We start from the raw sequence: 25068 nt of genomic DNA on the forward strand, positions 1-25068 counted from the left end.
TTCATGTTGATATCAACTTTAAATGTTTTGCCATTTTTTAATTTCACTAATATTTTTCCATTCGATGTCCACGCAGAAAGAGTTGCAGAGTGTTTTTGTGCGTTCATTAGTAGGTTATAATTCAGTTTGGTTAAGTCCTCACCAATCGATATCCCACTCTGTTTCAACTTTCTCCGGTTCTCTAGCACACTTTTCTTTTTTTGCCGAGAGTAGAACCTCACCAAGATGGGGCGTGGTTTGCCAGTTCCAAGACGACCTGAGCGGTGAGCCATTTCTATGTCCTCTGCATCCACCGAAACACCCACCTTGTTGGTAAAGATCTCTGTACATTTTTTTACACAGTCTTCAACACTTTCGCCTTTTCCCTGAGTTTCTTCCTTGACACCAAAAACACGCACATTCCACATACGGCCGTGTTGTTCCAGGTCATTCTGTGCCCACCTATAGTTCTTTATCTCAGTCTTTTGCTGTTCCAGTTGACTACGCAGGCTAAAGTTTTCATCTTTTAATTTTTTTACGTCTGTGTTTAATTTGTCCTTATCTGTCTGAAGTTCGAAGATAACACTTTTTAACCAGTCTATCTGTTCAGTTAGATTTGCTGTCAGTTTGTCCATATCGTCACGTATTCGTTTAACGTCTTTCTGGGTATCCATTAACATTTCTAGCTTTTTGTTGATTTCTTCTAATTTAACATGAAGAGCCATGTCTTTATCTTCATGTATAACGTTATCACTCACTTGTTTCTTCTTGCTTTGCCTTGTCTCTCTCGTCTCTGGGCTTTCACACAGTGAAGAAGAACTTTCATGTGTCTTCTTGCTGCCAGTCTTTCCAAAATATTTTGACACAGAGGTGCTCATTGCGCTGACTGCTACCGCTGCATATTTTCAAAAGGAAAGAAAAATAGTAGTAAAAAGAAAAAGAAAGAAAAAGAAAGAAAGAACGGAAAGCTCAAGTCACATAAGGTTTAGCACTTTTTCTCGTGAAAACTGCTAAGTTCACATCTCTGCAGTGAGCAAAGTTGGTGGACGGGAGAGCTGGTCGGAAAACGTCCGCACCGTCCGACGAACGGAAGTCAAGTCCAGTTGCCTGGCATGTTTTTTTGTTTGTTTTTTTTTCCTTATGTATGTATGATGAGAACATGTGGACTTTGATTGGCTGTGTGCTGTCTGATGTGCAGAGGAATATTTTTATTTGTATTTCTTTTTATCACAACGCATTTCTCTGTGTGAAATTTGGGCTGCTCTCCCCAGGGAGAGTGCATTGCTACGCTACAGCGCCACCCATTTTTTTTTGGATTTTTTCCTGCGTGCAGTTTTATTTGTTTTTCCTATCGAAGTGGATTTTTCTGCAGAATTTTGACAGGAACAACCCTTTTGTTGCCATGGGTTCTTTTACATGCGCTAACTGCATGCTGCACACAGGACCTTGGTTTATCATCTCATCCGAATGACTAGCGTCCAGACCACCACTCACGGTCTAGTGGAGGGGGAGAAAATATTGGTGGCTGAGCCGTGATTCAAACCAGCGCACTCAAATTCTCTCACTTCCAAGGTGGACGCATTACCTCTAGGCCATCACTCCACACGAATAAAAGTGTGGATCAGAAGTGCAGCTGAACTTGCCTTTGCTTTGCCTTTTCTCTGTGCTATTTCTCTGTGAATTTGCCATGATGTCTGTGTGTGTGTGTGTGTGTGTGTGTGTGTGTGTCTCACACACACACACACACACGCACTCACTCACTCACTCATGTACATATACACCAGCACTATAAGTGCTTTGTTTATTATCACACATATAAAACAGGTTGCATGCACACACTTGCTCTTGTTTTTCTTAGCAAAGGCAACAATATGAGTCCAAAGTCTTTGTCAGTTAAAGTGCTATCTCTCTTTGAAATGTTACTGTACAGCAGGCTACATCACAGTCTCTGGTTTCTTTTACAGATCACCAAAACATCAAAGCATTCTTCTGGCATCAGTATAAATATATTACAGATAGTTAAAATAGACATATATAACTGGATATGGATGGATTATTATTCTGTGCCCTGTCAAAGTTAGTGTGATATGTCCACGTCAAAAAAAAAAAAAAAAAAAAAATTGTTTAAAGGAAAAGAGAAAAATGCCACACCAAACAACAACAATAAACAAAAACAAAAAAAAACCCACCAGCATTCTGTCACACAACATTCAACAAGAAAAGAAAAAAATACACACACAAAAAATGTATCATGACAGCACATGAATCAGAGTACTGAAATAAAACATGTCACTATTTTAAAACCCTTCCCTTTCTTTACCTATGGTGCACGAATCCAACCTAAAATCTTTGAAGACAAACAGAAATGCTCCTCCCCTCACCTTCCAGTCTTTCTTCATTAACCCTTTTCCTCCTCCCCACCCCACCCCACCCCACCAAAACAAAAAGAAAAAAAGATGATTACATTAGCATCAATGTTTGTTAAACAAATCTGTGTTGTTAAACTAAGTCAAGAAATCACCAGCTGTTGATAATGAAACAACCATGACTTTTTTCTTTTATATATATATATATTATGGAAAAAAATCCAATCTCCATAATTGTATGAGAAGAAAATTGTCATTGAATTGGCTATCACTTAAATGAGATCAGACAAAAGCTTATGTCAGGATGTCAGTGAAGGGCTGTCACCTCACTGAGATAAGACAGAAGCTAACAGATCAGGATGTCACTGAAGGGCTGTCACCTCACTGAGATAAGACAGAAGCTAACAGATCAGGATGTCAGTGAAGGGCTGTCACCTCACTGAGATAAGACAGAAGCTAACAGATCAGGATGTCACTGAAGCGCTGTCACCTCACTGAGATAAGACCGAAGCTAACAGGTCAGGATGTCACTGAAGGGTTGTCACCTCAATGAGATAAGACAGAAGCTAACAGATCAGGATGTCAGTGAAGGGCTGTCACCTCACTGAGATAAGACAGAAGCTAACAGATCAGGATGTCACTGAAGGGCTGTCACCTCACTGAGATAAGACAGAAGCTAACAGATCAGGATGTCACTGAAGGGCTGTCACCTCAATAAGATAAGACAGAAGCTAACAGATCAGGATGTCACTGAAGGGCTGTCACCTCACTGAGATAAGACAGAAGCTAACAGATCAGGATGTCACTGAAGGGCTGTCACCTCAATAAGATAAGACAGAAGCTAACAGGTCAGGATGTCAGTGAAGGGCTGTCACCTCACGGAGATAAGACTGAAGCTAACAGGTCAGGATGTCAGTGAAGGGCTGTCACCTCACTGAGAAAAGACAGAAGCTTACAAAAAAAAAGTCAGCATTTGTATTTGTATTTCTTTTTATCACAACAGATTTCTCTGTGTGAAATCAGTGATGTCAGAGAAGGGCTGTCACCTCACTGAGATAAGACAGAGCTTACAGGTCAGGATGTCTGTGAAGGGCTGTCACCTCACTGAGATAAGACAGAGCTTACAGGTCAGGATGTCTGTGAAGGGCTGTCACCTCACTGAGAGAAGACAGAGCTTACAGGTCAGGATGTCTGTGAAGGGCTGTCACCTCACTGAGATAAGACAGAGCTTACAGGTCAGGATGTCTGTGAAGGGCTGTCACCTCACTGAGATAAGACAGAGCTTACAGGTCAGGATGTCTGTGAAGGGCTGTCACCTCACTGAGATAAGACAGAGCTTACAGGTCAGGATGTCAGTGAAGGGCTGTCACCTCACTGAGATAAGACAGAGCTTACAGGTCAGGATGTCTGTGAAGGGCTGTCACCTCACTGAGATAAGACAGAGCTTACAGGTCAGGATGTCTGTGAAGGGCTGTCACCTCACTGAGATAAGACAGAGCTTACAGGTCAGGATGTCAGTGAAGGGCTGTCACCTCACTGAGATAAGACAGAGCTTACAGGTCAGGATGTCTGTGAAGGGCTGTCACCTCACTGAGATAAGACAGAGCTTACAGGTCAGGATGTCAGTGAAGGGCTGTCACCTCACTGAGATAAGACAGAGCTTACAGGTCAGGATGTCAGTGAAGGGCTGTCACCTTACTGAGATAAGACAGAGCTTACAGGTCAGGATGTCAGTGAAGGGCTGTCACCTTACTGAGATAAGACAGAGCTTACAGGTCAGGATGTCAGTGAAGGGCTGTCACCTTACTGAGATAAGACAGAGCTTACAGGTCAGGATGTCAGTGAAGGGCTGTCACCTCGCTGAGATAAGACAGAGCTAACAGGTCAGGATGTCTGTGAAGGGCTGTCACCTCACTGAGATAAGACAGAGCTAACAGGTCAGGATGTCTGTGAAGGGCTGTCACCTCGCTGAGATAAGACAGAGCTAACAGGTCAGGATGTCTGTGAAGGGCTGTCACCTCGCTGAGATAAGACAGAGCTAACAGGTCAGGATGTCACTGAGAGAAGAAGACGGAAGCTAACAGGTCAGGATGTCACTGAGAGAAGAAGACGGAAGCTAACAGGTCAGGATGTCACTGAGAGAAGAAGACGGAAGCTAACAGGTCAGGATGTCAGTGAGAGAAGACGGAAGCTAACAGGTCAGGATGTCAGTGAGAGAAGACAGAAGCTAACAGGTCAGGATGTCAGTGAGAGAAGACGGAAGCTAACAGGTCAGGATGTCAGTGAGAGAAGACGGAAGCTAACAGGTCAGGATGTCAGTGAGAGAAGACGGAAGCTAACAGGTCAGGATGTCAGTGAGAGAAGACGGAAGCTAACAGGTCAGGATGTCAGTGAGAGAAGACGGAAGCTAACAGGTCAGGATGTCAGTGAGAGAAGACGGAAGCTAACAGGTCAGGATGTCAGTGAGAGAAGAAGACAGAAGCTTATAGTCTGGACATCAGTCACTGTTGTGTGTCTGTACTTCCTCCTGGCATTACTTTGCTGAGCATAATTACTCAGTAACACCACTTTAAAGTACACAAAGAGTGGATCTCCTTTTGCCAAGGTTCAGCAGAGGGGGGGGGGGGGGGGGGGGGTTAGAGGACTATATGTCAGCAGCTTGCAGCAGAAAGTAAATCGGAACTCTGTACACAGCAAGGCAGGCCACGTGCATGGGAACAGACCACAGAACTCTGTACACAGCAAGGCAGGCCACGTGCATGGGAACAGACCACAGAACTCTGTACACAGCAAGGCAGGCCACGTGCATGGGAACAGACCACAGAACTCTGTACACAGCAAGGCAGGCCACGTGCATGGGAACAGACCACAGAACTCTGTACACAGCAAGGCAGGCCACGTGCATGGGAACAGACCACAGAACTCTGTACACAGCAAGGCAGGCCACGTGCATGGGAACAGACCACAGAACTCTGTACACAGCAAGGCAGGCCACGTGCATGGGAACAGACCACAGAACTCTGTACACAGCAAGGCAGGCCACGTGCATGGGAACAGACCACAGAACTCTGTACACAGCAAGGCAGGCCACGTGCATGGGAACAGACCACAGAACTTTGTACACAGCAAGGCAGGCCACGTGCATGGAAACAGACCACAGAACTCTGTACACAGCAAGGCAGGCCACGTGCATGGGAACAGACCACAGAACTCTGTACACAGCAAGGCAAGCCACGTGCATGGGAACAGACCACAGAACTCTGTACACAGCAAGGCAGGCCACGTGCATGGGAACAGACCACAGAACTCTGTACACAGCAAGGCAGGCCACGTGCATGGGAACAGACCACAGAACTCTGTACACAGCAAGGCAGGCCACGTGCATGGGAACAGACCACAGAACTCTGTACACAGCAAGGCAAGCCACGTGCATGGGAACAGACCACAGAACTCTGTACACAGCAAGGCAGGCCACGTGCATGGGAACAGACCACAGAACTCTGTACACAGCAAGGCAAGCCACGTGCATGGGAACAGACCACAGAACTCTGTACACAGCAAGGCAGGCCACGTGCATGGGAACAGACCACAGAGATGTGTTGTACATCCAGGTCTATATGGGGGAAGATGTGCTGTACATCCAGGTTTATGGGGAAAGATGTGTTGTACATCCAGGTCTATGGGGGAAGAGAAGAGTTGTACATCCAGGTCTATGGGGGAAGATGTGTTGTACATCCAGGTCTAGGGGGGAAGAGAAGAGTTGTACATCCAGGTCTATGGGGGAAGATGTGTTGTACATCCAGGTCTAGGGGGAAGAGAAGAGTTGTACATCCAGGTCTATGGGGGAAGATGTGTTGTACATCCAGGTCTATGGGGGAAGAGAAGAGTTGTACATCCAGGTCTATGGGGGAAGAGAAGAGTTGTACATCCAGGTCTATGGGGAAAGATGTGTTGTACATCCAGGTCTTTGTGGGAAGATGTGTTGTACATCCAGGTCTATGGGGGAAGAGAAGAGTTGTACATCCAGGTCTATGGGGAAAGATGTGTTGTACATCCAGGTCTATGGGGGAAGAGAAGAGTTGTACATCCAGGTCTATGGGGGACGAGAAGAGTTGTACATCCAGGTCTATGGGGAAGAGAAGAGTTGTACATCCATGTCTAGGGGGGAAGATGTGTTGTACATCCATGTCTATGGGGGAAGAGAAGAGTTGTACATCCAGGTCTATGGGGGAAAGATGTGTTGTACATCCAGGTCTATGGGGGAAAGATGTGTTGTACATCCAGGTCTATGGTGGAAGATATGTTGTACATCCAGGTCTATGGGGGAAGAGAAGGGTTGTATATTCAGGTCTATGGGGGAAGATGTGTTGTACATCCATGTCTATGGGGAAAGATGTGTTGTACATCCAGGTCTATGGGGGAAGAGAAGAGTTGTACATCCAGGTCTATGGGGGAAAGATGTGTTGTACATCCAGGTCTATGGGGGAAAGATGTGTTGTACATCCAGGTCTATGGTGGAAGATATGTTGTACATCCAGGTCTATGGGGGAAGAGAAGAGTTGTACATCCAGGTCTAAGGGGGAAGAGAAGAGTTGTACATCCAGGTCTATGGGGAAAGATGTGTTGTACATCCAGGTCTTTGTGGGAAGATGTACATCCAGGTCTATGGGGGAAGAGAAGAGTTGTACATCCAGGTCTATGGGGGAAGATGTACATCCAGTTCTCTGGGGGACGATATGATGTACATCCAGGTCTAAGGGAAGAGCTTGTACATCCAAGGAGCCAGGTCGCTGCCTCTGAGCACCATGCCCAGACTGGGGTCAAACAGCTGCTCCAGACTCTTCAGGTTGCCCTTGGACACCTCGAAAGGTATCTGGAATGTGCAAGGCAGCAACAGAGATAGACTATGAATTATTTCTTCATGGTCGTGCGCCACTTCAAGTCGAAACAGTAAATGTGCTTAAAGCTTTGTATCATAATAATGTGGAAAACATTTGTCCTTATCATAAACTTATCATAAACTTGAACACTGTCGTGTTTGAGGTGTGTGAAAGTTACTTGGCAATGGTCATGTTGAAATTTCCTGTGCTGAGAGAGAATAGAATCTTCATGGCAAAGGAAGAAAAAACCCAGTGAATATGACTGGTCAAATTTGATGACCCCCCCCCCCCCCCCCCCCCCCCCCCCCCCCCCCAGCTTAATTTCTCTATAAGATAATAAAGGTATTCTGATTCTGATTACCGCCAGTTATATATGAAAAACCAAGTACAACAACAACATGTGACAGACACATTCTCCATGCAGCACAAGTCAAACAAACAAAATGTTGTTTCAGTAATCCACACAGTACTTCAAGACGGACAATCTGCTCAGTGCAAGACAAACACAAGATCCCTGCAGGATGCGACAACATAATTTGTATTTGTATTTCTTTTTATCACAACACATTTCTCTGTGTGAAATTCAGGCTGCTCTCCCCAGGGAGAGCACGGCGCTATACAACAGCGCCACCCATTTGTACTTATAAACTTGAACATTGTCGTGTTTGAGGTGTGTGAAAGTTACTTGGCACAAGACTCACTTGTGTAAACAAAATGAGTCTATGTTTTAACCCTGTGTTCAGTTGTCTATGTGTGTGTGTCTGTGTGTCCATGGTAAACTTTAACATTGCTATTTTCTCTGGAAATACTTTGTCAGTTGACACCAAATTTGGCATGAAAATAGGAAAAATTCAGTTCTTTCCAGTCATCTTGTTTAAAACAATATTGCACCTCTGGGATGGGCACAAAAAAATTGTAAAAAAGAAGCCAAATTGTATGCAAACTGAATTTACTGTTATATTTATATATTTTTTTATTATCTAAAGTTGGCACTTTGATCTGATGTTCTGACACAACAAGAGCAGATTTTTATCATTTTTTGTTCAAACAGGAACTTCTTTTGCTAAGCATGGAAGTTATATTTATTTTTCATGTCTTTGGTGCAGATAGTAAAAAAGGGAAATTACTCTGTAATTAATGCTAGAGGGGTTAATTTGCTTTAAACTGATCTTTCTCATCTTAAACATTACATTGTGAAATTATACTCAATACATAAAAAGCTTGTGTGTTTTACTCTCAGTGTACAGGGCTTTCACTATGTTCATTCGCCCAAGTGGTCTTTTTCGGAAAATACTAAAATCAATACTATGAGTGGACTTTATAGATCTATTGGCTGAGCCCTGAAGGTCATGGGCAAAAATCAACTGCGTACACATATTTATACATATTCAAAGCACTTGCTCATATTCCTTGTGAACGAAGGATGCCATTTTGTTCAAGTTCAAGTTGTTGACCTGCCCGTTCAATCCTATATCAATAAACAATACACGATAACATGTGATGGAAAGTTGGAGAAGGAGACCGTTAAATATTTATTCTGAGAAAGATTTGTGGACGCCTCATCACTTACTGGATTATGCCCCAAACTGCCATAAAAATTTTCAACAAAATCAGTTGGAATTCACAGTTTAAAATAATAAACCATGAGAGTTAATGCCCTTGATGAAACGTAAAAATTACCAGTCTTGACTTTTCTCAAAATGAAGTCCTTTTCACTTCATACAACGTTTAGGAAGTACTTGGCTCTACATGTTATTAGTTAAACAATATACTCAATTTTCACATCAACTTTAAAACTATAAAACTAGAATGAACATAAAAGAGAAATTGAATCAACCGTGTCGTACTACATTCCCAGCGGGTGTAACTAAACTTGTACATCTATCTAGATCCAGAGAAAACGGCTAAATGTTGCAGTGTGATTGCAGCGATAGCCACGTCTCCTTTACCGTGGACTTAAAAAGAATTTTTAATTGCCCTTAAAGGTATTTTGAATGCCCAAGATACACCAGTATAATATGATTTAAACAGCATTCTCACTGCGAATACCGCAATCGATTTATTGCCCTTAAAAAAGCATGTTTAAATGTTAAAATTTTGAACGTCAGTTAAGGAGCCACGATAGTGTAATGGGTAAGACAGTTTCTTCTCACCCGAAAACGTGGGGTTCAAATCTGCTGTCAGGACTTCTTTTTTCTTTTTTTTAACCCGAAGCTTTATAATAAGAATACAGAACACATTTTAACAATTAGATTTTTTTTGAAAGTGTATTACAAGTGAGTCTTGAAGGCCTTGCCTCTCTTGTTTTATATTTTTTCCTGCATGCAGTTTTATTTGTTTTTCCTATAGAAGTGGATTTGTCTACAGAATTTTGCCAAGGACAAACCTTTTGTTGACTTGGGTTCTTTTACGTGCCCTAAGTGCATGCTGCACACTGGGAACTCGGTTTATCGTCTCATCAGAATGACTAGCGTCCTGACCACCACTCAAGGTCTAGTGGAGGGGGAGATAATATCGGTGGCTGAGCCATGATTCGAACCAGCGCGTTCATATTCTCTCGCTTCCTAGGCGGACGCGTTACCTCTAGGCCATCACTCCACCACACAGCAGCAAACACACAGTCATTGCAACGTAACACACAAGCACACAAACATTTCTTTTCCCTCTCTCCCAATCACCAGTTCCACATAACACAAAAATGATCCATGCGTTGCAACTGCAGTCAAGCCTTACCTCAGTGGATCCAGTGGCTCCCTGTTCAGGCAGGCATCCCATCAGAGAGGCAATGTCATCCATACACTGCCGCAGCAAGTTCTGCACACACCACAGCACAACACTCCTTCTTCACAATGGGATTAAAAAAAAAAATCACAACTCTTACCATTTATCAAAACTGAGAGCAAATGATTAACAAATAGTAAAGAGTGGTAACTCTCCATTCACAAGGTACACAACTTCAAGTCAGTGCTGCTCATGCTACCGATTCAGCCAGCACACAGGTAAGTAAAAGGTACACTGAACAAACCCAGACACTTCCTCAAAAAAGGAAGCGCCGGGCCTGTCCTGCTACCAATCATTTGACATGTGCACACAGCAGCAAAGACAGAAGAAATGTGTAAACACAAATTAGCTTTTATTCAAGACTGGCATAGCCTCTTTAATCCTGAACAAGCCACACAGAACACACGGACAATACAGTTTCAGTTTCAGTTTCACTTTCTCAAGGAGGCGTCACTGCGTTCGGACAAATCCATACACGCTACACCACATCTGTTGAGCAGATGCCTGACCAGCAGCATAACCCAACGCGCTTAGTCAGGCCTTGAGTGCATGCTTACATATTTGTGTACCTATGAAAGTGGATTTCATTTTACATAATTTCGCCAGAGGACAACACTCTCGTTGCCATGGGTTCTTTTTCAGTGCGCCAAGTGCGTGCTGCACACGGGACCTCGGTTTATCGTCTCATCCGAAAGACTAGACGCTCAGTTTGATTTTCCAGTCAAACTTAGGAGAAAGGGCGAGAGCGGGATTCGAACCCACACCCTCCAATACAGAACAATCACATGGCTGCCTCGGTGGTTTTTCAACTGGAAATAAACAATTTTTTTTTTTTTTTTAGAGCAAATGGCTTTCCATACAACCACTCAGATATTGTTTCAAAGTGATGTTTTATCAATCTCTGCATGTGTGGATAGATCAACATCTCTGGATGTACTAACGTCTCTGGATGAACTAAAGTTTCTAGATAAACTAAAAACTAATCTCATTTCTATTTGCTCAGTCTGAATAAATTTTTTGGATAAACTAATTTTGTGGACAAACTACCTACCAAACTAACAATCATCTTTGGAAGAAACAACAACTAATGATCATCAATAAATTAAAAATCATCACTGGATAAACAAACCCATTGTTCCTGGACAAACTAACAATCATCTTAGGATAAACTAACAATCGTCTAAAAACTAACAATCGTCACTGGATAAACAATCGTATCTGGATAAACTAAAAAATAAAACTAACAATCATCTATAAACTAACAATCGTCACTGGATAAACCAACCTTCGTCTGTGGATAAATTAACAATCATCTCTGGATCTTAGGATAAACTAATGATCATCTCTGGATAAACTAACAATCCTTACTGAATAAACAAACTCGTCTATGGACAAAATGACAATCCTCTCTGCAAAACTGTCGGATAAACTGACAAACGTCTTTGGGTAAACTGACCATCGTCTCTGGACAAATTAACAATCCTTTGTGGATGAACTAACAACAGTCAACAGTCCATAGTCAGTCAATAGTCCAGTCAGTCAACAGTCCACAGTTGGTCAACAGTTAGTCAGTCAATAGTCCAGTCAGTCAACAGTCGGTCTACAGTCAGTCAGTTAACAGTCAGTCCACAGTCGGTCAATAGTCAGTCTACAGTCAGTCAATAGTCAGTCCACAGTCGGTCAACAGTCAACGTTCAGTCAACAGTCAACATTCAGTCAACACTCCATAGTCAATGTTCAGTCAGCAATCAGTCAATGTTCAGTCAGCAGACAGTCAACGTTCATTCAGCAGTCAACACTCCACAGTCAACATTCAGTCAACAGACAGCAGTCAATTCAGTCAGCAGTCAACAGACAGTCAGCAGTCAGACAACAGTCAGCAGTCGGTCAGTCAGCAGTTGGTCAGTCAGCAGTCAACACTCAGTCAACAGCCCACAGTCAGTCAGCAGTCAACAGACAGTCAGCAGTCAATTCAGTCAGCAGTTGGTCAGTCAGCAGTCAGTCAACAGCCCACAGTCAGTCCACAGTCAGACAACAGTCAGCAGTCGGTCACACCCACCTCCAGCTGCTCGTCGCGCTGCATCTTGGGCGACAGGGCCTTGATGCGCTGGGCCTTCTTGGGCTTGGTGGAGGTGGGGGAGGGGCCGGCCTGGCCCTCCTTCTTCACCTTCTCCACCAGGGAGATCTCCCCCCGCTGGGCCAGCACCGACAACCTGGGTTGGGGGGGAGTCAGACACACGCACATACATGCATGTACAGGGTGTTGTGTTGGCTTGGGGTTGGGGTTGTGGTTTGCTGTGCTGTGCTGTGCTGTGCTGTGCCCTGCTGTGTTGGGGTGTGCTGTGCTGTGCTGTGTTGTGTTGTGTTGTGTTGGGGTGTGCTGTGCTGTGCTGTGCCCTGCTGTGTTGGGCTGTGCTGTGCAGTGCTGTGCTGTGCCCTGCTGTGTTGGGGTGTGCTGTGCTGTGCTGTGTTGTGTTGTGTTGTGTTGGGGTGTGCTGTGCTGTGCTGTGCCCTGCTGTGTTGGGCTGTGCTGTGCAGTGCTGTGCTGTGCCCTGCTGTGTTGGGGTGTGCTGTGCTGTGCTGTGTTGTGTTGTGTTGTGTTGGGGTGTGCTGTGCTGTGCTGTGCCCTGCTGTGTTGGGCTGTGCTGTGCAGTGCTGTGCTGTGCCCTGCTGTGTTGGGGTGTGCTGTGCTGTGCTGTGCTGTGCTGTGTTGTGTTGGGGTGTGCTGTGCTGTGCTGTGCCCTGCTGTGTTGGGCTGTGCTGTGCTGTGCTGTGCTGTGCTGTTCCGTGCTGTGCTGTGCTGTGTTGTAGTGTGTTGTGGTGTGGTGTGTTGTGTTGTAGTGTGTTGCATTGTGGTGTGTTGTGTTGTGTTGTGTTGTATTGTGGTGTGTTGTGGTGTGTTGTGTTGTGTTGTAGTGTGTTGTATTGTGGTGTGTTGTGTTGTGTTGTGTTGTAGTGTGTTGTATTGTGGTGTGTTGTGGTGTGTTGTGTTGTGTTGTAGTGTGTTGTATTGTGGTGTGTTGTGTTGTGTTGTGTTGTAGTGTGTTGTATTGTGGTGTGTTGTGTTGTGTTGTGTTGTGTTGTAGTGTGTTGTATTGTGGTGTGTTGTGTTGTGTTGTGTTGTGTTGTGTTGTAGTGTGTTGTATTGTGGTGTGTTGTGTTGTGTTGTGTTGTATTGTAGTGTGTTGTGGTGTGTTGTGTTGTGTTGTGTTGTAGTGTGTTGTATTGTGGTGTGTTGTGTTGTGTTGTGTTGTATTGTGGTGTGTTGTGTTGTGTTGTAGTGTGTTGTATTGTGGTGTGTTGTGGTGTGTTGTGTTGTGTTGTAGTGTGTTGTAGTGTGGTGTGTTGTAGTGTGTTGTATTGTGGTGTGTTGTGTTGTAGTGTGTTGTATTGTGGTGTGTTGTGTTGTGTTGTGTTGTGTTGTGTTGTGTTGTGTTGTGTTGTAGTGTGTTGTATTGTGGTGTGTTGTGTTGTGTTGTGTTGTTTTGTGGTGTGTTGTGGTGTGTTGTGTTGTGTTGTGTTGTAGTGTGTTGTATTGTGGTGTGTTGTGTTGTGTTGTGTTGTATTGTGGTGTGTTGTGGTGTGTTGTGTTGTGTTGTAGTGTGTTGTATTGTGGTGTGTTGTGGTGTGTTGTGTTGTGTTGTAGTGTGTTGTGTTGTGTTGTGTTGTAGTGTGTTGTATTGTGGTGTGTTGTGTTGTAGTGTGTTGTATTGTGGTGTGCTGTGTTGTGTTGTAGTGTGTTGTGGTGTGGTGTGCTGCATTGCGTTGTGTTGCGTTGCATTGCATTGCGTTGTGCTGTGTTGTATTCTATGGTTCTGTACTGTGTTGGAATGTAATAATGTGCAATACTGCATTGTATTGTACTGTAATGTACTGCAAAGTACTGCACTGTACTGTATTGTATTGTATATATTGTATTGTATTTTATTGTATTGTGTTGTATTGTATTGTATTGTACTACAATGCACTGTATTTTTCTTTGTCACAGTGCAACAACACTACACATATTTTTTTCTTTTTCTTTTTCTGTCTGCATGTGCATCCATTTTACACACACACACACACTCACACACGCAAACTTTCTTGTCTGATATCACTTATAGTGTGAAAATGTTAAACTAATGAAAGAACACACACACACACACACACACACACACACCAATAGCCTCACACAACTCCCTACCAATATGTCCACATCCCCTCCCACTACTCCAACACCCTCCCTCCCCTCTCCTCTCTCTCCCATCCTCACCTGTCATGCAGGTCATTGGTAATTGTGCAGGGAGACCCACAGGAAGCCTGGGGGAAGATGCTGCCCTTTCCCCTCACCCTCCTCTCTCTCTCACCCCTGGACTCACCTATCATACAGGTTAGTTGATCTTGTGCAGGGAGACCCACAGGAAGCCTGGGGGAAGATGCTGCCCTTTTGTATTTGTATTTGATTTCTTTTTATCACAACAGATTTCTCTGTATGAAATTCGGGCTGCTCTCCCCAGGGAGAGCATGTCACTACACTACAGCGCCACCCATTTTTTTGTATTTTTTTCCTGCGTGCAGTTTTATTTGTTTTTCCTATCAAAGTGGATTTTTCTACAGAATTTTGCAAGGAACAACCCTTTCATTGCCGCGGGTTCTTTTATGTGCGCTAAGTGCATGCTAGCACACGGGACCTCGGTTTATCGTCTCATCCGAATGACTAGCGTCCAGACTACCACTCAAGGTCTAGTGGAAGGGGAGAAAATATCGGCGGCTGAACCATGATTCGAACCAGCGCGCTCAGATTCTCTTGCTTCCTAGGCGGGACGCGTTACCTGTAGGCCATCACTACAGCGGGTTCAGTTCAGGGCGGGCTGGGTCAGGAGGGCTGGTGCCACTGGGTGGACACCCTGCTTTCCCCTACCACATCCACTCCCCACCACCACCACTCCACCTTCAACCATCCCTCCCCTTCCCCCCCCCCCCAACTCTCTCCTCTCTCGCCCCACCACCCTCACCCCCTGGGGACTCACCTGTCATGCAGGTCGTTGATCTTGTGCAGGGAGACCCACAGGAAGCCGGGGAAAATGCTGCTCTGGGCAGCTGCCGTGCTGCTGCTGCTGCCCTTCCTGGAGAGGGCGAACAGCAGGATGATGCGGCGGTCTGCCGGGTTGAGTTCGGGGCGGGCTGGGTCGGCCTCCTCCAGGGAGGGCTGGTACCACTGGGTGGCCACCTCGCTGTCCATGCCACCCATCACCACAGCCTTGTCCGACGGCTTATGGGGCTCTGCTACGCTGCCAGGGGGTGGGGGTGGCTTGGGCTGCCAGAGACACGCCACTTGTCAGATAATGAAGGGTGCAATAGCCGAGGGGTTAAAGCATTGGACTTTCAATCTGAGGGTCCTGAGTTCGAATCTCAGTAACGGCTTCTGGGGCCGTATTCAAGAGATCGTCGTGTTAAATGTGTGCCTGCAGGTAATCTGCCTGAGGCAAGGCAAACTGCCCAAGGGTTGCAATATCCGGTATTCAGGAACACAAAAACCTTCATGTGGTTCTACAAACCCAAAGGCAATTTACCCTTACTATCTGCCAAGGGTGACAGCCCATAAAGCAGAGGTAAATATGGCAAATCCTTTTGTTGCTGTGGTTATTTTAAGGGAAAACAGGCATCTGTGGAGAGACCATGTCTTGAATACGGCCTCTGATAGTTTGATTTTATCCTTTGTTCGCTTGGCAGTCAAAATCGACATATTGACACTGGCAGACGTCATTATATTCCACACGAATTTATGTATGTAACTGTGAAGTGAGTGCACTTGCAGATGACAGATTTGGAATGCCCGAAGTTTGCAATCATTGAAATCTGTTCATTCCAGAGAAATATTTGAATCCAAACTCTGTTATATTAGTTCATTTTTGCAGTTAGCTGTAAAGCAGGGAGGACAATGTGTCACAATGTGAAAATGGCCCCGAGATTTGACAAGCTGCTGACTCTAATTGATGTTTTGCCGCTGAAGATTTTTTTTGTTTTTTTTGTCACACTGTGGCGCGGTGCGAAGTAAAAGAGCATGCACAGGAGGGAGTCCATGGGATTTTTATTTATAGACCACAGGTTAGCTGCTTGAGTGCGCTTTGTGTGTCTTGAAGACCAAGATAACCTGGCCTTCAGGGCAAACTGTAACCGTGGGTCCCTGCCCTGTCAAGGGTAACCTGTCTTCAGGCAAAATGATGTTTGTCTTGAATACAGCACCTGGAGGGTAAAGGGTGGAGATTTTTCCGATCTCCCAGGTCAACATACGTGCAGACCTGCTTGTGCCTGAACCCCCTTCGTGTGTATACGCAAGCAGAAGATCAAACACGCACATTAAAGATCATATAATTCATGTCTGCGTTCGGTGGGTTATGGAAACAAGAACATACCCAGCATGCACACCCCTGAAAATGGAGTATGGCTGCCTACATGGCGGGGTAAAAATGGTCATACATGTAAAAGCCCACTTATGTACATAGGAGTGAAGGTGGCAGCTGCAGCCCACGAATGAAGAAGATATAGCCCCTATCCTCGGTTGAAGACCAAGCTCTAAGCACTTTACAAACATGGGGTCATTTGCACAACAAGGTGCCTACCTGGGTAGAGCTGACTCAGACATGTAATATTTAACGTGTATGACCGTTTGTTCATTTATCCCACCATATAGGCAGCCATACTCCGTGGGAGTAGGAACATTTTGAATTTGGCAGGAGCACTCGGATTCCAAACCTTCTTTGCAGTCCATAGCTTTTAACCCATCAGGCACAGATGCTGTTTGCCCGAGACACAACTTGATTCAGCCACCTTCTCTCTTGTTCCAGCAAACCATTAAGCTGACTGGTCCTCTCAATGCTGTTTCAATGTAAACACACATCATCACTTGAGACCAAGGTTAGTAGTGACTGCCCTGGCCTTGTGACCGACAGGTCTAGAGCATTTGGGTAATGTTATCACAGGTCTAGAGCATTTGGGTATCGTGATGGACAGGTCTGGAGCATTTGGGTAATGTTATGACAGGTCTAGAGCATTTGGGTAATGTTATCACAGGTCTAGAGCATTTGGGTATCGTGATGGACAGGTCTAGAGCATTTGGGTAATGCTATCACAGGTCTAGAGCATTTGGGTATTGTGATGGACAGGTCTAGAGCATTTGGGTATTTTGATGGACAGGTCTAGAGCACTTGGGTAATGTGATGGACAGGTCTAGAGCATTTGGGTAATGTGATGACAGGAAAGCACATGACCATGCTATGGAGTCAAAAATAAACTTGTCGGAACAATTTTGATGTTGGCGTAATGTCGGAACTAGTTAACTGCAATCAAGTGTAACAGTATACGGTGAAACCATAACAGTTGGCATCTCTCATACATAGATCTGTCCGAGTGCAGTGATGCCGCTGCCTTGAGAAAATGAAAATGAAACTGAAACTGAACCTGAAAGCCTTGACTCACCGTGGTCTCGACATTGGTGCTGATGTTGCTCTCCAGGTCGGCCAGGCTGTTGAGGGAGAGGTTGGAGGCGTAGGACTTGATGGCGATGTTGAGGTCAGAGGGTACGCTGGCTGCGGCGCCAGCCACCAGACTGGTCAGCAGGGCCGGGGGGTAGATGGCACAGCAGTCACTGGCGTACTGAGGGAGGGCGGCACACAGGTACTGGTGCAGATGGTTCAGTCGCACCGCCCACGGCCCTGCAGGGAGAAGGTGTTATGGTAAGGTTAAGGTTATAGTAAGGTAGGTGATGGTAAGAAAGGTTAAGGTAAAGTATAAGGTAAGGGAAGCTAAAGGAAGGTTTAGGTAAGGTGAGGTGAGGTTAAGGCAAGGTGAGATGAGGTGAGGTGAGGTAAGGTTATAGTAAGGTAGGTTATGGTAAGGTAGGTTAAGGTAAAGTATAAGTTAAGGTATGGGAAGGTTTAGGTGAGGTGAGGTAAGGTATGACAAGGTGAGGTAAGGTTATGGTAAGGTACGGTAAGGTGAGGTGAAGTAAGGTAAGGGCTGGTAAGGTAAGGTATGGTAAGGTGAGGTTAAGTTAAGGTAAGGTGAGATAAGGTATGGTAAGGTGAAGTAAGGTTAAGGTAAGGTGAGGTAAGGTTAAGGTAAGGTGAGGTAAGGTTAAGGTAAGGTTAAGGTAAGGTGAGGTAAGGTTAAGGTAAGGTTAAGGTAAGGTGAGGTAAGGTTAAGGTGAGGTAAGGTGAGGTGAGGTAAGGTTAAGGTGAGGTGAGGTGAGGTAAGGTAAGGTGAGGTAAGGTTAAGGTGAGGTGAGGTGAGGTGAGGTGAGGTAAGGTGAGGTGAGGTAAGGTTAAGGTGAGGTGAGGTGAGGTGAGGTGAGGTAAGGTTAAGGTGAGGTGAGGCGAGATGAGGTAAGGTGAGTTGAGGATAAGGTTAAGGTAAGGTGAGGTATGGTAAGGTAAGGTGAGGTGTGGTAAGGTATGATAAGGTAAAGTAAGGTTATGGTAAGGTATGGTAAGGTTAAGGTAAGGTGAGGTGAGGTGAGCTGAGGTAAGGTATGATAAGGTGAGGTAGGGTTAAGGTAAGGTAAAGTAAGGTGAGGTAAGGTAAAGTATGGTAAGGTATGGTAAGGTGAGGTAAGATTAAGGTAAGATAAGGTGAGCTGAGGTTAACGTGAGGTAAGGTAAGGTAAGGTAAGATTATGGTAAGGTAAGGTGAGGTAAAGGTATGTTAAGTTAAAGTAAGGTAAGTAAGATAAAGTAAGGTAAGTTAAAATATCGTTAGGATACAGGTAAGGTCAGGTCAGGTCAAGTAAGGTAAGGTAAGGTCAGGTAAGTTAAGATAATAATTATCGTCAAGATACAGGTAAGGTAAAGTAACATAAGGTAAGGTGAGGTAAGGTGAGGTCAGATAAGATAAAACCACCAAACACCACCGAAGACTGGAAGAAGACCTAGATGACTGCGGCAGAGCTGGCCATTTTTGTTTCCAGCTTTTGATGATAATATATATATATATATATATATATATTCATTTACACACAGCCTGTGTCATTCTTCTTATTGCTTCATACAGCATGAGTCTTCCTTTGGTACGCAACACGCTAAGCCTACTGGGAAGGGAATAATCAATATGCGCTTACCTTCACTTTCATTTCAACTTTCAGGACTATCGTTTAATGACGGACACCACAACACCGAATAATCAATATGCGCTTACCTTCACTTTCATTTCAACTTTCAGGACTATCGTTTAATGACGGACACCACAACACCGAATAATCAATATGCGCTTACCTTCACTTTCATTTCAACTTTCAGGACTATCGTTTAATGACGGACACCACGACACCGAATAATCAATATGCGCTTACTTTCACTTTCATTTCTAACTTTCAGAACTACGGTTTAATGATGGACACCACGACACCAACAGTACCCGACATGAAAAGAGCAGGTTACACTCTGACCCAGAACAACTGCTTCACCACAGATACCACACAACAGACAACACCCAACCTTAGAAAAACATGCAGCGCACACTCTAATCCAGGACTATCATTTCACAACAGACAACACCCAACCTTAGAAAAACATGCAGCGCACACTCTAATCCAGGACTATCATTTCACAACAGACAACAACACCCAACCTTAGAAAAACATGTAGCGCACACTCTAATCCAGGACTATCATTTCACGATGGACAACAACACCCAACCTTAGAAAAACATGTAGCGCACACTCTAATCCAGGACTATCATTTCACAACAGACAACAACACCCAACCTTAGAAAAACATGCAGCGCACACTCTAATCCAGGACTATCATTTCACGATGGACAACAACACCCAACCTTAGAAAAACATGTAGCGCACACTCTAATCCAGGACTATCATTTCACGATGGACAACAACACCCAACCTTAGAAAAACATGCAGCGCACACTCTAATCCAGGACTATCATTTCACGATGGACAACAACACCCAACCTTAGAAAAACATGCAGCGCACACTCTAATCCAGGACTATCATTTCACAACAGACAACACCCAACCTTAGAAAAACATGCAGCGCACACTCTAATCCAGGACTATCATTTCACGATGGACAACAACACCCAACCTTAGAAAAACATGTAGCGCACACTCTAATCCAGGACTATCATTTCACGATGGACAACAACACCCAACCTTAGAAAAACATGCAGCGCACACTCTAATCCAGGACTATCATTTCACAACAGACAACACCCAACCTTAGAAAAACATGCAGCGCACACTCAAACCCAGAACTATCATTTAAGGGGGGACGCGGCAGTGCAAAAGAGACCAAAATGATGATTTTTCATGATTTGAGTTTCTGATGGATTTGGATTTTTGAACATCTCTTCTATCATATGCATAAGTTTTTTTTCCACTGTAAAGATGTCTTTAACAATGAACAATTGCCAATAAAGATTGCTTGCTGAATCACGGAAGTGTTTATTTTCAATTCAATTCAATTCAAAATACTTTATTATCTGCTTCAACCAAAAACAGAAAATTTTCTTTAGGCTCACTTAAAATAAAATGCCCGTCAGCACTTATCACCATGCACACATCAATTATGTAAAAAGAAAAACATGTGGGTAAGATACTATTACATTATGATTCAGAGTGTGTGTGTTGCGTGTGTGTCCGTGCATGTGTATGCATTGTTTTGTGTGTGCGCACGCGTGCACACGTGTGTGTGCCTGTGTGTTGAGCGTGTGTGCGCGCACATGCGCGCGCGTGTATGTGTACGTTTCAATCATTATAAAAAGGAGAAGATTCAGTAAGATAATAATAACATTTAAAAAGACAAATGCTCATCAACAGATAAAACCGAAAAAACGAATGAGCAACTGGCACACCCTTCCTTGATCACAGCATACATATTAACTATCATGTTCAAAGAAAACATTTAGGTAAGAAAACAAAAATTACATTTTAAGATAAAGTGAAACATTTCAATGATATAAAAGGAAAATATTCAGTAAGATAATTATAACATTTAAGAACATGAAATCACAGTTGAAGGGTCAACACCGCCACCAAGACTAAAAGCATGTAAAACCCCTTTCACGCCCCTCTGCAGCAAAACAATAACACTGACCACGCGCGCGCACACACGCACACACACACAGACACACACACACACGCACCCACACACTTCTCCCCTCACCCCCTCCCCTCACTTCTTTCTTTACACGCATGCATGCATACATATAGGGAAGAAAGACAACTGCCATCATAACAATAAACAAATCACAGGCAATGGAATAAAAACATTATTTGAGCGAATCATTTATCACAGCAACAGCAGAGGGGGCAAATGATTTTTTGTACACATTCTTCTTTGCAAGGGGGGTTTTACATCGTCTACCAGAAGGGAGTTTCTGAAAGACAGAGTCAAGTGGGTGAGTGGAATCATGAAAAATTTGGAGTGCTTTTCTGCTAAGTGTGGACTGGTATAGGGTGTTCAGTTGTTGCTGGGGCTTGGTTATGATTTTGCTGGCCACGTTTACAACTCGTCCTAATTTTGTCTTTAACTTCACAGTCAGATTGCCAAACCAGGCCACAATACTGAAAGCCATGACACTTTCTATCAGACTTCTGTACACCAGCTCAAGTATGTGTGGACTAACATTAAAACTTCTTAATTTTCGCAGTAAAAAGAGTCTCTGATGAGCTTTCTTGGCAGTAACATCAACATGTTCACTGAATGTGAGACTGTAATCAACTATAGTCCCTAGATATTTAAAACTGTCCACTATTTCCACTTGTTTCTGATCTATTATGACTGGATTTTGTGTGTGTGTGTCCCTTTCACTGCCTAAAATAAGTTCTTTTGTTTTCTCCATGTTCAGTTCGAGAACGTTATCCTTTAACCCCTAGGCTGCCTGCATGACGAGATAACTCGTCATGGCAAGCATGTATGCTTCGCTGCCTGCATGACGAGATAACTCGTCATCGAAATATTCTGACTTTTCCCTGGTTTGCATTCACTTCCTTGGCAAAAATAGTGGTAGCTTTAGCCTGGGGAATCTCTCTAGATTCTATTCATAGCTAGAAACCCCATCTACGTCATGAAGCAGTCCTTTATTTGAACGTTTTGGTTGGGTCACTGTCCAAGTGTTTGCCTGACTTCTCTCCTCGCTCGCTCAACAAAATGTCGGACTGACGCCGTGCTCAAGACATGCGATCGTGACGAACTAAATCAAAAATTATTTCTTTCTTTAGCTGATGCTCAGAAAGAACTGAAGCGTAAATTCGAAGGAGAAGATAGAGATGAACATTTATAGGACGATCTGATAGAAAATAAAGGGAGCAATCAAGAGAGTGGCCAAGATGCAACTGTCAGTGAGTGATGTCAGCTGTACAGCTGTTAGCAGACGACAGATGACCGAATTAGCAGCAGAGCGATATTCTTGGCAAGCAGCCAACGCGGTCTGATGAGAACTGAATCAAGTGACCGTGTGAGAGGGGTGAGGAGGAGTGGGGGGGTGGAGACTGAGGGGGCGTGGCCTCACATCCATCTTATCACTTGGAGAAGTCACAATGTACTGTGTATCTATCTCTTAAAAAAAAAAAAAATATATATATATATATATTGTGGTTGTTCTAGTATGATTTTGTGTTTGCAGATATCCATTTGTCCAGAAAATATGATGTTTTTGTGCAAATTACCTGACTAATGTTTGTAATGAACAAGTTGAAAATGTGACAAAAAACAAAACACTGATTTCAAAACAACAACATGTCACTAAAAATATATAAAATGGGAAAATAGCATGTGTTTTGTATTCTTTATTCATTTACCTTTCAGAAAATATATACTTTTATGGGTCTTTCTCCAATAACAAAGAGCACAGAATTTTTGGAAAATTTATACCCGTTTTTTGTGAAAAAAACCCTGGCAAATAGATTTCACTTAAATCTTATTCTCCTGGCAGCGAAAGGGTTAAGAAAGAGTTTATGATACTAGTTTCTAAAAAATACTGTGAAATTGAAAACTCGTCTTTTAAAAGACCTACTAAAGCCATGTCGTCAGCATATTTTACAAGACTGAGAAAAAGTTCTGAGCACCTGATGTCGTTAATGTAGAGGGAGAAAAGCAAAGGGGATAAAACACAGCCCTGCGGAACTCCAGTATTCACAGTAATAATTTCAGACAATATGGGCCAGCCAGAACTGACATTCAGACAAACACTGTGGCCGATCGCATAAAAACTGTTGTATCCATAAAATAAGGTCAGCTGTTACATCTAGGTCTATAAGTTTCCTCACTAAAATATGATGTTGAATAGTATTAAAAGCAGCGGACAAATCCATAAAAAGTACCCTAACAGATGTTCCAGATTTGTCCAAATGACGTGCGATTTGATCAATTAAAGAAATTGTTGCATCATCAACACCTTGTCTAGCCCTGTACGCAAACTGTAATGGATCCATGTGATCAGCTATACATTTCGATAAGTGTCCACAGACAACTCTTTCCATACATTTGGCAATGACAGATGTGAGAGCCAATTTTGACGCAAGTCGTCAAGTTTCTGGCCTTGACAACATACCTTGGACTTGCTCAATGATGAGTAAACCTACAACCATGAGACTTTGCATGATTGTTTTATAACATGTCATTGAAATTATGTCATGAGTATGTATAAAAATATTCTCTGGGTTTTAATTCATAGCAGTTTCAATCGTTTTACCCATTGTAAATTTTGAGGATTTCACAATACCCAAAATTTCAAAAATTCATAAAAAATACAATAACTGAAGAATCATCACAATCTCACGAGAAAATGAAGATAATGTCATTGTGTATCAAGTCCACATAACACAAAATGTTTGTAGGCACCACATGGACCACAAACCCGATTTCTGTGATACACTGTTTGGCGGCCATTTTGATTTGTTTCCATAGCAACGGGTATTCACAGAAATCTAAGATAACTTTTTCTGTGATCCACAAGTGATGATACACCTTGTCGACAAAAAAAAAAGAAAGATATTGTCGGAGAGAAAAAAAGTGGTTATTTGACTGTAGCGTGTGGCCTTAATGACAGACACGCCACAACACCACCACACCAACCTGAGAAAAGCATGTAGCGCACGACGTCGTAGTTCTGACCCAGGTGGAACTGGGCGTGGCTGATGAAGCCCAGGTCAAAGTCGCTGATGTTCTCCCCGGCCTCGTCCTCTCTGTCCCTCCCGTCATGGGGGTCTGACCACGATGCGCTGCAGGTGGCCACCGTTGATGTGCAGCACAGACGCTGAAGGATGGTCTGGTAGCCTGTGTATGGAGCACGCATGCATGGACATGCATGGACACACACACACACACCAACACACACACACACGTACACAGAGGCATAAATAAATACCTTAAATGTGTTGAAAATGCTTTGTGTTGTGTTGTGTTGTGTTGTATTGCATTGCATTGCATTGTATTGTATTGCATTGCACTGACTGCAGTGCACTGTACTGTACTGTACTGTACTGTACTATACTGCATTGCATTGCATTGTATTGTATTGCATTGTATTGTATTACTTGTTTGTCACAACAGATTTTTTTTTTTTCACATGTGTTTTTCAGTTTCAGTTTCAAGAAGGGATTAAAGCATGCTGACCAATCCTTATCGGTCTTGACAGCTTACTGAATTCTGAAAAAAAAAATGTATGTATGTATGTATGTGTGTGTGTATGTATGTATGTATCTACGAGTATATATCAAATCTATCAAACTGTCTGTCTGTACAGCTCTATCTCTCTCTCTAGATATATATCTATATATGTGACATACATATATCTGTATTAAGTCAATGGTATCTTAGGATGATCAAATGTCCACCTCATATCCCTGGGTACAGTGTTTAGCAAAGAAGGCCAGTGAAAAGTGGTTCCCTTCAGCTTTGATGGCTTCCTACCAAAGTACACACACACACACACACACACCAAAAAAAACAACAAAACTCACACACACACACACACACACACAAAACAAAAACAACAACAAAACACACACACACACACACACACACACACACACACAAAACAAAAAAACCCAACAAAACACACACACA

At 43.5% G+C, this 25068-nt stretch overlaps 2 protein-coding genes across 12 annotated transcripts in view; one reads left to right on the forward strand and one right to left on the reverse strand.

Annotated features, from left to right (window-relative positions):
* Positions 1-5975: 5975 nt before the first annotated feature.
* Positions 5976-7132, forward strand: LOC143284935 (uncharacterized). Of its 3 annotated transcripts, none has more exons than XR_013055653.1 (3): positions 5976-6788; positions 6821-6883; positions 6917-7040. XR_013055653.1 is itself a non-coding variant. In XM_076592101.1 (3 exons), the coding sequence occupies exons 1-3, from the start codon at positions 5994-5996 to the stop codon at positions 7100-7102; spliced, it is 924 nt and encodes a 307-aa protein (XP_076448216.1). In that variant the 3' UTR covers positions 7103-7124. The 3 variants fall into 3 exon arrangements, 1 of the variants encoding a protein (XP_076448216.1); XM_076592101.1 differs by lacking the exon at positions 6821-6883 and adding an exon at positions 6884-6916 and having other exon boundaries at positions 5994-6788; positions 7007-7124; XR_013055652.1 differs by having other exon boundaries at positions 5976-6949; positions 7007-7132.
* LOC143284934 (cilia- and flagella-associated protein 54-like) overlaps positions 7080-25068 on the reverse strand; it is a 179785-nt gene continuing 161796 nt past the window's right edge. For all 9 annotated transcript variants that reach the window (XM_076592094.1, XM_076592097.1, XM_076592096.1 and 6 more), the window contains 6 exons: positions 24076-24276; positions 17465-17700; positions 15016-15302; positions 12066-12219; positions 9959-10039; positions 7080-7218 (listed from right to left, as the gene is read on the reverse strand). In XM_076592094.1, coding sequence (XP_076448209.1) covers positions 7099-7218; positions 9959-10039; positions 12066-12219; positions 15016-15302; positions 17465-17700; positions 24076-24276 — 1079 coding nt within the window. In that variant the 3' untranslated portion in view covers positions 7080-7098. The remainder of the gene's footprint in view (positions 7219-9958; positions 10040-12065; positions 12220-15015; positions 15303-17464; positions 17701-24075; positions 24277-25068) is intronic.

This window comes from Babylonia areolata, chromosome 8 (assembly GCF_041734735.1).
Source record: "Babylonia areolata isolate BAREFJ2019XMU chromosome 8, ASM4173473v1, whole genome shotgun sequence".
Taxonomy (NCBI): domain Eukaryota; kingdom Metazoa; phylum Mollusca; class Gastropoda; order Neogastropoda; family Buccinidae; genus Babylonia; species Babylonia areolata.